The 13,074-nt window shown below is 43.5% G+C and overlaps 1 protein-coding gene across 4 annotated transcripts; it reads left to right on the top strand.

Annotated features, from left to right (window-relative positions):
- Positions 1-15: 15 nt before the first annotated feature.
- LOC116771087 (protein transport protein Sec31A) lies at positions 16-12,798 on the top strand. 4 transcript variants are annotated; one of them, XM_061523091.1, is made up of 26 exons: positions 16-139; positions 327-556; positions 858-994; positions 2,443-2,612; positions 3,845-3,927; positions 4,010-4,126; positions 4,558-4,702; positions 4,787-4,939; positions 5,349-5,507; positions 6,072-6,146; positions 6,228-6,328; positions 6,804-6,916; positions 7,182-7,270; positions 7,499-7,555; positions 7,762-7,846; positions 8,035-8,145; positions 8,322-8,519; positions 8,829-9,193; positions 9,526-9,667; positions 9,784-9,846; positions 9,931-10,289; positions 10,922-11,002; positions 11,213-11,488; positions 11,669-11,806; positions 11,888-11,959; positions 12,039-12,798. In XM_061523091.1, the coding sequence occupies exons 2-26, from the start codon at positions 354-356 to the stop codon at positions 12,213-12,215; spliced, it is 3,669 nt and encodes a 1,222-aa protein (XP_061379075.1). In that variant the 5' UTR covers positions 16-139; positions 327-353; the 3' UTR covers positions 12,216-12,798. The 4 variants fall into 4 exon arrangements, with proteins under 4 accessions (XP_061379075.1, XP_061379074.1, XP_061379076.1 ...); XM_061523090.1 differs by having other exon boundaries at positions 11,657-11,806; XM_061523092.1 differs by lacking the exon at positions 7,499-7,555 and having other exon boundaries at positions 11,657-11,806.
- The last annotated feature ends 276 nt before the right edge of the window (positions 12,799-13,074 follow it).

Here is a 13,074-nt window from a genome sequence, read left to right as displayed (position 1 = left end):
TGTCAGTACGTCATTTGTCTGAAAATTCTTTCTACAATCGGATGTCACTTTACACTTATGTCATTTGTGGTACATAATATTGTCAAATCAGGAATATTTACGTCAGCCACGTTGGAAGTGCCAACACGGTGTTTTTATGGTAAATAAAATAGTAATTAAGTGTTCTCCCTCAGTTTTTAAATTAAGAAGAAATTTTGATAAGAATCTGAATAACATAAAACCATTATTTCTTTAAGATACATTTACAACATTCATTTCTGGCGACAATAAACCCGTGACATAATTTTGTTATTCCTATCGGTACTGTGTTTTAAGGCGTTTATCAGTTGTTTTAGTGAGTTCAGTGCACCAAAATGAAGATCAAAGAGTTAAAACGGACGGTGAACATGAGCTGGTCGCCAGCGGAGCTCTATCCCTCTATGTTGGTTACCGGCTCTGCGGCACAGCAAGTTGACGCTTCCTTCAGCTCTAATGCTAGCTTAGAGTTATATTCTCTTAATCTTGGTGACCCTACCTATGATTTGGAACTTAAATCTAGTATGCAAACAGAACATAAGTAAGTTTCTAGTTAAATATCTTGTTGACATGGATAAACTGATTGAATTATGTGGAACTGAAAATTTATAATTAAATAGAAACGAAAGAGTACAAAGTTATATGAAATTAACTACCTTTATTGTAATTTATGTACCCAATTTTAAGCTAAAACAGTTCCAGATCAGCTACACAGTAGATAAAGTTGTTGGCAAAAAATTGTATAAAATATAGTTTTTAACTTCTTTACATTAATTAGTAGTGCATAGTCACAATGGTTTCTTAAACAAGTAGTTAGATGTCTACTATAAAATTATATATAGATTTCAGAAATTAGTGTGGTCGGGCGCTGGAGTGATTGTTGGTGGATGTGATGGTGGACTGTTGGAGTTTTATAATGCGGAGAAACTTCTCAAGAACTCCTCAGAAGCCTTTGTTGGTAGCAGTACTAAACATACAGGTAAGTGAACAATGTTAGTATTATGAAAATAAGTAAGTTTGATTTTAATGTGTCTCTACATTCTAAGCTGTATAAGTAATAATTCAAGATTGTTTATGTAAATATTTGTACATTTAAAAGTTACGACTTGATGAGAGGTCTCATTCAACTTTCATCCTCCATATATACTATTTACTCTAGCAAAAAGTTAAAGTTAAGAAACTAAAAATAAAAGTTCATACAAGCTAGATACACTTTGTCGTTGAAAGTGTAACTAACATTAGCGGTCTCCGCTGTAATGTCTGCCAGTCCGCTACCACCAAGAGACGAGCAAACTGCACTTGTGTTTTGTAATGTAGACAAAGATTCTTTGTCCTTCAGTCTTCCTAAGTTGCATACCAAGGTTATACCATTAAATATAACTTTCTCCAGCATGCTGGGGTATGTGAGTATATCCTCAATGATATTTGATGTCATGATCTCTGCCACATAAGGACCCTCAATTTTCTACCCTCTGTTGACCCTTTGTGAACACAGGTATGGACAAAATAGTTTATACCGGTGCCCACCTAGCACACAGCGGTGACCAGAAAACAACACCTTATTTGAATATCTCAGTGAGGCTGCTGATTCCTTTACTTTAATACACTGGAGCAGAACTTGTCTTTTAAGAAGCTTTATTTCTCACCATCAAGACTGGCTGTTTCCATTCAATGTTGGGAGCTTCAGGTGTAGATTTTAATTTCACTTTATATAGTCTTTCCCACCTGGTAAGGGATGCACCACACAGCTGATTATCTGGATATTCTGCTTACAACAGCTCAAGACAGATACTCCGTCGAAGGTCTCGTCCTCGTTGAAAACCTCTGAACACTATCTAGTTAAGTTTGTTCCGACATATCTTCCGCTCAATCACGAGTTTCACAATGTAACGGGAATGTGGCGGTACCAGACAGCAGATTGGGATGAGTTGCGACATTTTTCGCATCTTATCCCTGACGGCAGGTTTGCTGAACTACTGGAGATCCGTCGTGATGCGCGGACGCCATTACTAGTGTAATACGTTGTGGGATATTAAATACTTCGTTTTCTCCAACATAGTTCCTATTGGGCATAGCTTGTCCATGATTCCCCGAAAAATGTGGTTAGGTCGAAAAACACCAACCCGCAAAACTGCGGATGTAATTTCCAAAAAAGGAAGGTATAAGGTACCAAGTCCTGTCAAAGGGCATCAAAGGAGGCTTGTATCGTTCGTATTATGATGGCGTTGCACTCCACACTCAACCTTCCGGTATAAAGGCCTTCTGGTCCATAGAGAAAGCGGTCGATGCAACTTCTGTAAGTCCTCACTTCCTCCTCTGACTAAAACTGATGGTACATTATTTTTTGGCCGCGAGATATCGTAGTAATTTCCTTATCAATAGCTGTAATATAGTTTTATTACTTTGCTTTCAATGCCTTGTTCTAAGGCCAAGTGTCGGCGCTGGATATTAACCCCTACCAGAAGAACCTGTTGGCTTCCGGAGCCTCTGACAGTGAGATCTTCATCTGGGACCTCAACAACACCAGCCAGCCCATGGCGCCGGGCGCGAGGAGCGCGCCACACGATCATGTTCAGGGTGTAGCGTGGAACCAACAGGTATACAATCACATTGCTGTCAATAATAAACTACTTCGTAATTTTACTCTTAACTCGTGTTGGGACGATTGTATGGCAACATTTCATAAGTATTCTGAATAAATCAAATTGCCTTCAAATTAATATTTAGACAATGATAATTTACGCACAATGTGCTTATTTAAACGGAAGGATTAATCTTAACAATGTATTTTAATATCTGTGGTGACATCGTTACAATATTTCTTAAATAAATGTAACAGATGTCGGCTCTGTCCAGATGTGACGGTTACAGTCCGGCCGCTCAGAGTTTGCGTTTCTGACAACTGTCAATTCGTCGCGAATAGTGATGTACACTCAACAACATTATCACTATATAGTAACGTAATAACTGTATGCATATTTAATCAATTCAATGTATACTTTATTTTGATGGGAGCTATATATCTAACACGATGTTAAAAAAATATATATAAATTTAATACAATAAGTTTATACAGATATAAGCTTAATTGCCTTGTTATATTGCAACATCACTAAGGAACAAACAGTGACCATAGTCTTGAAAGAGTGTAATTTAATTTTTAAACATTATTGTTTTTGTAATAATTAATTAATTCACTGTTGTTTATTTTTAGTTGAAAGCTCTGCGTTTGTGGTTAGTTGGCCTTGTTACGTCCTAATGTTATCATTATTCACTTACTAACAAAAGTAATTTAAAATGTTGCCGACAATTGTACGCCGGTTCAAAGTTCCGTCTCGTATCATGCTAAAGCTATTAACGCTGACAGGTTAAGTAAGGTGATAAGTAAAAACAGTGAGTAAAGTAAATAATACGTTTTAGATTATAGTTTTTTTTGAAACAAAATAACAATTCGTTTTAAGATAACATGCAAATAAATAAACTAAGAGAGGAAAGACATAATATGGTCCAAATAAAGTACAGTAGATTAAGTTTATATATGTTGTTATAATTTCAATAATTGGTGAGAAAAAATGAAAAATGAAAACTTATTTAAAAAATATCCACCGTCGATGTTCATATTTCAATATCGAACTATAGATATATCGTCCAAAAGAATATTAACAATATATCGATTTTTTTATACTTTCTCGTAGTCTGCCTTGACCTGTCAGAGGGTGAAGGTAGAAAACATTCTGGGTTGCTATACTTATTCTTGTTATTTTATTTTCCTTTACCCTAGTTCGTCGTTTCTCTCCTGGTTTCTATATTTTCGTAACTGTCCTCGCAGGTCCAGCACATTCTGGGTTCGACTTTCGCAACACGATGTCTCGTTTGGGATTTGAGGAAGAATGAACCGATAATGAAACTCAGGTATAATGTGTTTATGATGACCAGCTACAGTTATTTCAACGTTATCATATCATATCATAACGATATCATGTTCTATGATCAGCGACTCCCAGTCCGGTAGTCGTTGGCGCGCCCTGGCCTGGCACCCTCAGGTCGCCACTCAGCTGTGCGTGGCGTCCGACCACGACCACGCGCCTGTCTTACAGCTGTGGGATCTCAGGTACATTATATCAATTTGTCAAATGTAGTCTCGTATAGGACCAGGACCGCTTTTTGATTTGTTGTATAGTTGTAATAGAATAAAACCTATTTTTTGAGTATAGCGATGTCACACATGTATGTGTATATGCTATGTTAAAAAAATCCACTGCTGCACTTCATTGTAACACGAGTAGATGAGAGATTTGGTATAAGTCGATTTAAATTAAGCTATTAGAATGTTACTATCAGAAGACAGAGGTGAATGAGGCAGCGGTGAGTCCTGAAAGATATGCCATTGGCTACAACTATCGCCGAGCTCGAGTTCAAATAGATGGGCGATGAATATGTGTGGTGGTGGTAAAGAGCTGTTCAGACGGACTTATTAATTGTTGATAAAGTAAATATAAATACTATACATGTATATGTAGAGTGAGTCGATTCAACGTGCAGGTTGGCGGCGTCTCCGCTGGTGACGATGGAGGGCCACGAGAAGGGCGTGCTGTCCTTGAGCTGGAGCAAACACGACGAGGACCTGCTGCTGTCCGCCGGCAAGGACGGGAGCGTGCGCGTCTGGAACCCTGCCAACACCAAGCCGGTCCACACACACACACAAATTATATGCTGACGTGAATGCTCCTCGTTTCTCATATAGTTAGTGATTGTACGTCTGTGTGTGTAGGGAGGGGAGATGGTGCTGGAGGTGTGCCGTCAGTCGGGCTGGGTGCTGGACGTGTCGTGGTCGCCGCGGACGCCCGGCCTCCTCGCCGCCGCCTCCTTCGACCAGACCCTGTCATTGCACACCATGCATCACGTGGCACAACCCGCCGCGATCGTTAGTAGACTCACACACACACACAGACACACGCACGAACACACACACAAACACACACACACACACACGCACACACAAACACGTAGTGTATTAGGAACAGTAGAGTTTATCACGTATTACACAAACAGCGACCTGCCTACATTATAACAACCTCAGAGAGTACTGAAAGGATTATGTTCTACAAGTGTTATGTGTGTATACATCAGTGCAATACATTCCTACTGACTTAAACTAGAGTCTATCCCGTCACAGTGTTACGTCAACCCGGAACCATTGATGTAATTGGCATATTTTAAAATAAAAGGTTTGTAAAAGGAAAGTAAGTCATGAGTAATTCCATCACCGGGTCGACTTTCCAAATAATAGTAGTTCAATCAACGAACACTCCAATTTTCCTGGTCCATTTCAGAGCGCTCAGGGTCAGAGCGACATAATGGATTCTTTCGGTGGGGCGGAGTCGTTCCTGTCCCTGCCGGTGGTGAGTCCGTCCGCCCCGCCGCCCGCCCCCGCCCCGCAGGCTCACAGACCACCCAGATGGTTGAAGCGACCCGTCCGGGCCAGGTTCGCGGTAAATATAACCGCTACTCTCATATATGCTTTATATTTATTTTTTAAAACTAGTCGACTTGACAGGCCGCGGCCATATGCTTCAGACCAGCGAGCTGAGTTTGAAATATAGTTCGTTATGAAAACCAAGATTTCAATAGAGAGTCCTTGTTACCGACTAATGTAAGACTAATCAAAGCAAAACATAATACAATTTTATACGTTACTTTAGAATTACGAGAGTTTCGGAAACGATATGAAGGTGTGGGATCTATATGAACAACTAAAAGACAACTGTCAGTTGCTTATCTAAAGTATGTTTAGCAAAACGTATATTAATAAAGTTTGTAATAAAAGTGATTGTAAATTCTTAAATTTTCAGATCTTCCGCACAATTTTCAATATCTTTCTGTCATACGATCCCTCTCCTGACAATAACAAGCACAACAAAAAATATAGAGGAAATCAGTTCAGCCGCTCACTCGTGACGGCTCGACGAAGAGAAATAAGGATTCATTTTTATATCTGTAGATAATGAGACGAAGTAGTCTCGAGAGCTTTGTTTGATGTCGCTATGTTGTTGCAGTTCGGTGGTAAGTTGGTGTCGTTCGAGCGTTGTCGGCGCGAGGCGGGCGCGCAGGAGACGGTCTACATCAGTCAGGTTCGATATGACGCCCACCCTGACCGGACGACACTATCAGTATCTCGTGTAGTTGGTGTGTGTATCGCGTGTCTCGTGCAGGTGGTGAGCGAGCCGGAGATCGTGGAGAAGGCGATGGAGCTGGACAAGGTCATCGGCCTCACGCTCAGCCAGGAACCCGACGCGACACACCGGCTGGCCGAGTGCGGACCCCCACGCTACTCATACACACTCGCTTTCATGATGCTGTTTGTTTGTCTTTCACGCTAAAACTACTGAAGGGATTTTGCTGAAACTTTACTATGTTATAGCTCGCATTAAAGCATAATATAGAGGCTACGACTTATCCCGAAATACCGTGTAGTTCCTCGCTTTATTTAATTTGTCTAAATAAAAAGTCCGCGTCGATGAAGTAGCGGAAAAAAATTACTGTATCTCATGTACATGTACCATGAGGGTTACTAGTCATGGTTAGAGACGTTGATATTAACACAGATTAAAAAGTTACAACAATGTTCAGACATACTGAGACTGTTGGGAGCGTCGCTTGCTGGTGACCTACTAGATGTATTGGCCAAAAATATACAGTTTTATGACGTCTCCATACATTTTAAACATTATTTCGTTCCACATAATTCAATTTTAATCTCTTAAATTCTAACAAATCATTACTTATAGATATTGCCGTGAGAAGGGAGACGCGGCCGTGGAGCAGAGCGAGCGCTACGAGTGGTTCTTCCTACGAGCGAACTTCCTGCCATCGTACCGGACGGAACTGCTGAATCTGTTAGGTGACAAGCTATTATAGAACTTATTATCAACAACATAAAAGTTATTCCTGAGATCACAAGGACAGATATATTTTATTTTAAATAACTCTGCAGAGAAACGTGTTTTTCTTTTTTTACTATAGTTAACGTTCTTATGGTGGGTTCTTATATTAATAAAAATCTATGTAACATCAAAGGACGAGACTTTCTCGTCAAATAAGAACCAACATGCAGGTGAAATCGGACAAAATGAGTTGAATATAATAGTATATGTTCATGTTGACAGGGTTCAAACAGGACGAGATATCGTCGAGGTTCAAAGGCCTAGCCGTTAACAACGAGGGCCGAGCAGCGGACGCCCAGGGACTCAGCAGGGTGAGTAGAGAATATATATGGCGATGTTTATCTTGAAGGCAGTCCGCTAACTCGCTAACATGTTAAACTGATGACCTGTTATCTTTAATACAATAATATTGCTGGCATCGTGTAACACTTCTACTACTACTACTACTACTACTACTACTACTACTACTACTACTACTACTACTACTACTACTACTGTAACTCTCAATACTCCTCCCTTCGCCTCCCCCTCCCCCACAGACGGGCAGCACGGAGACTGAGGCGGAGCTGTCCACCGACACCAGCACAGACCTGTCCGTGAGTAGACACAAACACACACACACCCAGACAATGTGGACGCATGCGTGTTGTACTCGTTTGATACATAAAGCTTAACTTCCTAGCGTCTCCGCCGCTCCTCTAATATCAACATAGATATCTAACTTATTTTGGTTCAATATTTTGCTTCATAATATTCGGAGTAGCGAGCGCACGATGGCCATAATAACTCTTGTAATGTCCAGGACGCGCAGACCTTGATAGAGAGGAAGCTGTCTAGTGTGGAGCTGGAGCCGAGCGTGCGGGACGTGGTCATCCCCAACGGAGACGGTGAGAATGTAACATGACCATCACTACTTGTACAATGACTGTTAAGAATCACGACGTCCACACAGTGACGGCGCGCGATACCGACATAACACAATGATACTTATATGATTATTAGAAATATAAGAAATCCACTAGAACTGAGAATGTCAATGACGTCTATACCAATGAGCTCCCGTGCCTTGTTCCAGACCTCACGAGTGAGATCTGTCGCTCGCTGGTGATGGGTCAGCTGGAGGAGGCGGTGGAGCTGTGTCTGGAGGACGAGCGGGTCGCCGACGCACTCGTCATCGCCTCGCTCGGTACGGAACACGACCACCGACGGGGATCGATGTCCTCAGGGTGCCTTGGAGACATAAAATATATCGGCTTAGAAATATGACGGATTTAACGAAAGACGAGCCGTGACCTCACCGGGGAACTATATTATATATTGTTTAATAACTGCGTGAAGAATGTTACGTGTTTCGTTTCTCAGGAAGCCAGGAGTTGTTGTACAAGGTCCAGCGGTACCATCTGTATCGCACGTGTAACTCGCCCGTGTCGCTGGTGGCGGGCGGTCTGCTAGGCGGGCGGTGGGCGGCGCTGGTGGCGGGCGCCTCTCCCTCGTCCTGGAGGGACGTGCTGGCCGCCCTCCTCACACACTGCCACGGAGAGAGCTTGCAACACTACTGCGGTGAGCCGACGCTACCCTCACTACCATAACATATTAAATGGCAGATGACTGTGTCTCGGGTGATGGTGTGTGATACATTTATGATAAATACATTTGAAGAAAATTAACCAATCTATCAAACGAGCCGAGACCTGTTTGATAGCAGAAGTGAAAATATTCCTTTTGATATTCAAACTGGTGATGAAGTTTTATATTGAACCAAAAAAGTTATTTAATTCGTCTGGAACGTTGTCCAAAGGAGAAATGTCTTTATTTACAATAATTTTTTCTCGTTGACCACATCTAATTAACCGATATTTCTCTCTTCAGAGATGTTGGGTGACAAGCTATCATCGTCATCCGAGGCGAGTCTTCGGGAGGCGGCCGTACTGTGTTACACGTGTTGTGCGTGCGGGGAGCCGCTGTGTAGACGAGCGCTACGATCCAGCCGGAGCCCCGCAGACCTGGCGGCCGCCGCGGAGCGAGCGCTGTTGTTGCGTCGGGCAGCCGCGGTCAACGGTTCCGCGGCCGGCGGGTCCGCGGTGCCCGGGGGGTCCTCCGCCGTGGACGTGTTGCTGGAGGAGTACGCAGCGAGGCTCGCGGCTCAGGGCTGCCTGAGGAGCGCCCTGGCCGCACTGCAGGGAGCCAACACTACGCTCAATGATAGACTGGAGGTGGCTCTAAGGATGAAGAATGTGAGATTCTGACCACACCGAAAACTTACATATTAATATAGAAATGTACATCTGTACATAAATAGTAACCTAAGAAACAGAGAATTAATTAATTTACCTACTATGTCTGTCTGTCTGTCTCATGTCTGTCATTTTAGAGATTATTTTTATTGACTTCCAACTCAACGACTCGTTCAAAAGAACTGGTGCGTTTTACAGACAGATTACGAGCAGACGGGGACGGGTACGGGTTTATACAGATTGACTGTTGTGTTAGAATTAAATGATGAATTTCTAATTCCTCCTCTATATTAATAGATGGTATTTATTAAAGCGAAGTTAATTTTCCTCAGCAATATCACAATCGTCAGCAGCCGTCCGGCTCCCAGCAGACCGGCCCTCGCTCCCGGACCGTCAGCGGACACACGCACACACAGCCGCGCGGACAGTACACACACACATACACACACAACGACAGCCACGCCTACAACCAACGTAAGATGACACGTCGTAGTTTTTATGCAACTATTCATAATACCATCATGTACTTATATACAATAATGTAAACGGAATTAATTTATAACTGACCTCCCCCCCTCCCCGTCCCGCAGATCCGGCCGAGCCGCCCTCATGGTCTGCTCCGCCTCGACCACTCAGTGCCACTCCACAGCCTGGTAAGATTTTGTCATTAATTAATTTGCAAGTTTTTTGCCGTCTCCGTGTACTTTTATTAACTCTAAACGTGTCACCAACTGCAGGTGGAATATCCGGGAGATCTAAATACAAAGTGGATCCGTCAGTGCAGGCGGCTCCTCTCTACAACCAGTATAGCTTCAACAACCCCGCTCCCCCGCAGCCGTCATACGGCTATAACAGTCCTCTGCCGGAACAGTACGGGTCCGCCGCGCCCGTCAATAACTTCGCTCCCATCAACAGACCTAACCCGGTCCCGTTAAACCCGGCTCCACTAAACCCAGCTCCACTAAACCCAGCCCCACTAAACCCAGCCCCGCTCAGCCAGCCTCAGCCTGAGCCCATGTCCATGTCTCAGTACGCTCCCCCCCGGCCCGCCGCCCCCGGCTGGAACGACCCCCCGATGGTCACCAACACGCATAAGGTAACTCATTCATTATAAGTTCCTATCATTCAGCTGCAGTCCTCACCTGACGAGTGTCGCCTCCTGAGGTGTGTGACCGACCAGCTGAGCGAGGCGAACATGGCTCTGTACAATGCAATTTGCCGTCGACCACCGCCACGGTTATACGATTCAGTGGTTCCGGTTCAATTGTCCTTAATGTACACGATATAAATATCCTAAGATGGCTCCGACACTGACACGTAAAATATTTTTTTTTAATGTATAATACATGTATTTTTAAACAGATGAAAAGGCGACAAGAACAGTAAAAATAAATTAATAAATAGTGTTAGAAATTTTAGTTTAATACTGTATATAAATATATATATTTATATTCGATTAGCCTGAAAAATATATATTATAATGTCTCATGATTTATCCACCACATGTAGTCATCTGGAGATTTATTTGTTCTCAAATATCTCATGTGCGTCAGGGCACTAAAACTATTCATGTCCTCTCTCGTCTCGCCGTTCATATGCCCCAGGAGGTGATCGACATAGTGCATGAACTACAAAACACTGGCAGTTGTACATTAGAGTTAAATCGACTCGTTGACCCTAGAACGTGTTGTTATATAAGAGTACAGCATTATAATGATTGGTTGTTAGTTCGATGTCGGCGACATGTCGGCCTCCCACGCCGGCACCAGGCACTGGACACAGCTCCTACAGAGTAGACGGTCGGATGAGGTATAGGGGAGGGGGAGGGTGGTGACGTCATCGTGCATGCTACATTATACATAGAGTGTGTGTGTGACGTGTCATTCTAATGACATACAAACAAAACGTGATGAGTGTGGGGAATTTGTACTAATAACGGTTTTTTGTGATTTTGTTCCACATCTAAAGTACGAGATGGCTTCCATGGCATAATCTAATCGGCATGTCATATTCCTCCAGCCAAAGCAAGAAGTTCAGCAGCAGGCGCCCATAACACATCCGTTGTTCGGAGTGGAGCCTCCGCAGCACGTGCCTCTGGTGCCGGCCCCGGGACAGAATCATTACCAGCCACAGAACCAGTTCCCTCCGGCCCAGTACCCCGGACAGTTCCAAGGACAGTATCAAGGGCAACCGGCTCACTTCCCGGGACAGCAGGACCAGTTCTCGGGACAACAACCTCCTGACCAGTACCAGCCGCAGTACCCTGGCGGATATCAACAGAACTACGTGCAGCAGGTGCGTGTGTACTCGAAGTCTATAAAATATGAAGATCAGGATTGTACCATCATAGTTGAAAAAAAAATATATTTCTGAGCTTTCATGTCACTGGATCATTGTTCAATGTCTTGTCCATACAGTTCAATGTCTCGTATAACCGTATATGTAAAGTCCACTTATCTGCAGCTGCCTCCTCAGGCCGCCGCCCCCCCGGCCTCGGGTCCCCCGGCGCCCCCAGCCCCGGTGCCCAAGCCCCCGCTGTCGGCCGACCTCGCCCCCATACAGACCGCCTTCGACGAACTCCACCGCGTGTGTCTCGAGCGAGCACACAACACAGTGAGTAGTGACTCACCCTTCGTATAATAATCTCTGCCACAGCCAGCCCTCGTCTCACATTTATATGAATATTATTTTCAGCAAATCAAGAGGAAGCTGGAGGACGTGCAGCGGCGGCTGGAGACGCTCTACGATATATTACGCGAGAACAAGGTACGCGTGCTAACTATCCAGGAGTCAAGGTCGACTACAGCCCGAACACTATTTAACCCATGGTTCTCATTCCCGACAGCTGTCCCCGTCAGCGCTGTCGGCGCTTCACACGAGCGCAGCGCTGGCCGGTCGCGGGGAGGCGTCCAGCGCGCTGCAGGCGTGCTCGGAGCTGGCGGCCGGCAGTGACTTCGCCGCGGCCGCGTCCTTCCTCCCCGGACTGAAGATGTTGTTCCTCCTGGCGGACCAGCTGCGGTAGTCACACTCCAGCCCACCCCGCTGAACCATCCGTCACCCGTCAGTCAGTGTATTATATGTTATATAAAGTAGCATATGATCGCTGCAACAGATGATTTTCTCATGAGTATCTTTCCGACTGTATTCCTCACGTTTGTCGGCCGTGCCCGTGTCCAGTAGACTCCAAAGCCTCGGCCGACGCATACCGTTGCGTATCTCTGAGTTCCTCGCCGTAGCGGCGGATCAAATTCTTTACATTTACTGATCGTTATCTTTATTAATTTTAATCTTTAATGACTTTATTTCATTGTGTTCGTACGCTCGTGTACATGCTTCATGTGTGATCTATTAACTATTTCTCGACAATCAATATTTTATATAAAATTACACAGCGAGGCCGTTCGTTAAATTTTATTTAAATTAATATATAAATGTTTTTATTGTAGACGCTGTAAGTTTCAGTAATATTATTTCTCTTTATATAATATGAATAACAATATTCCTCATACTTGTATTATATTATAATACTATCGAGTTATTTAGAATAATTAGAGTTTTATTAACATTTATATGAATAAACAAATATACGAAACGTACTTATACAATGTTTTTTATTTACCGTTGTCTCCTCGTCGATTTCGTTTCAGGGTTGCTAGTTGTATTCATGAATAGTTTACACTGGCAACATTAATAATGTGTCGGAATAGAAAAATGAAAGATTCCTGAGAAAAAAAATACAATACCTGAAAGTAACTCGGTTAAATAATGAAACATGCGACGACAAGTTTCAAAGTTATCTCACAGTAGCAGAGAGACAGGCTCGAATGAATTGGCGATGAAACGGAATTGATATGGCTCAGTTTATAGTGGTGGACAGTCTT

Source organism: Danaus plexippus, chromosome 17 (genome assembly GCF_018135715.1).
Source record: "Danaus plexippus chromosome 17, MEX_DaPlex, whole genome shotgun sequence".
NCBI lineage: Eukaryota > Metazoa > Arthropoda > Insecta > Lepidoptera > Nymphalidae > Danaus > Danaus plexippus.
The sequence above is the reverse complement of the archived record's forward strand: the minus strand, read 5'-3'. Positions and strand labels throughout refer to the sequence as shown.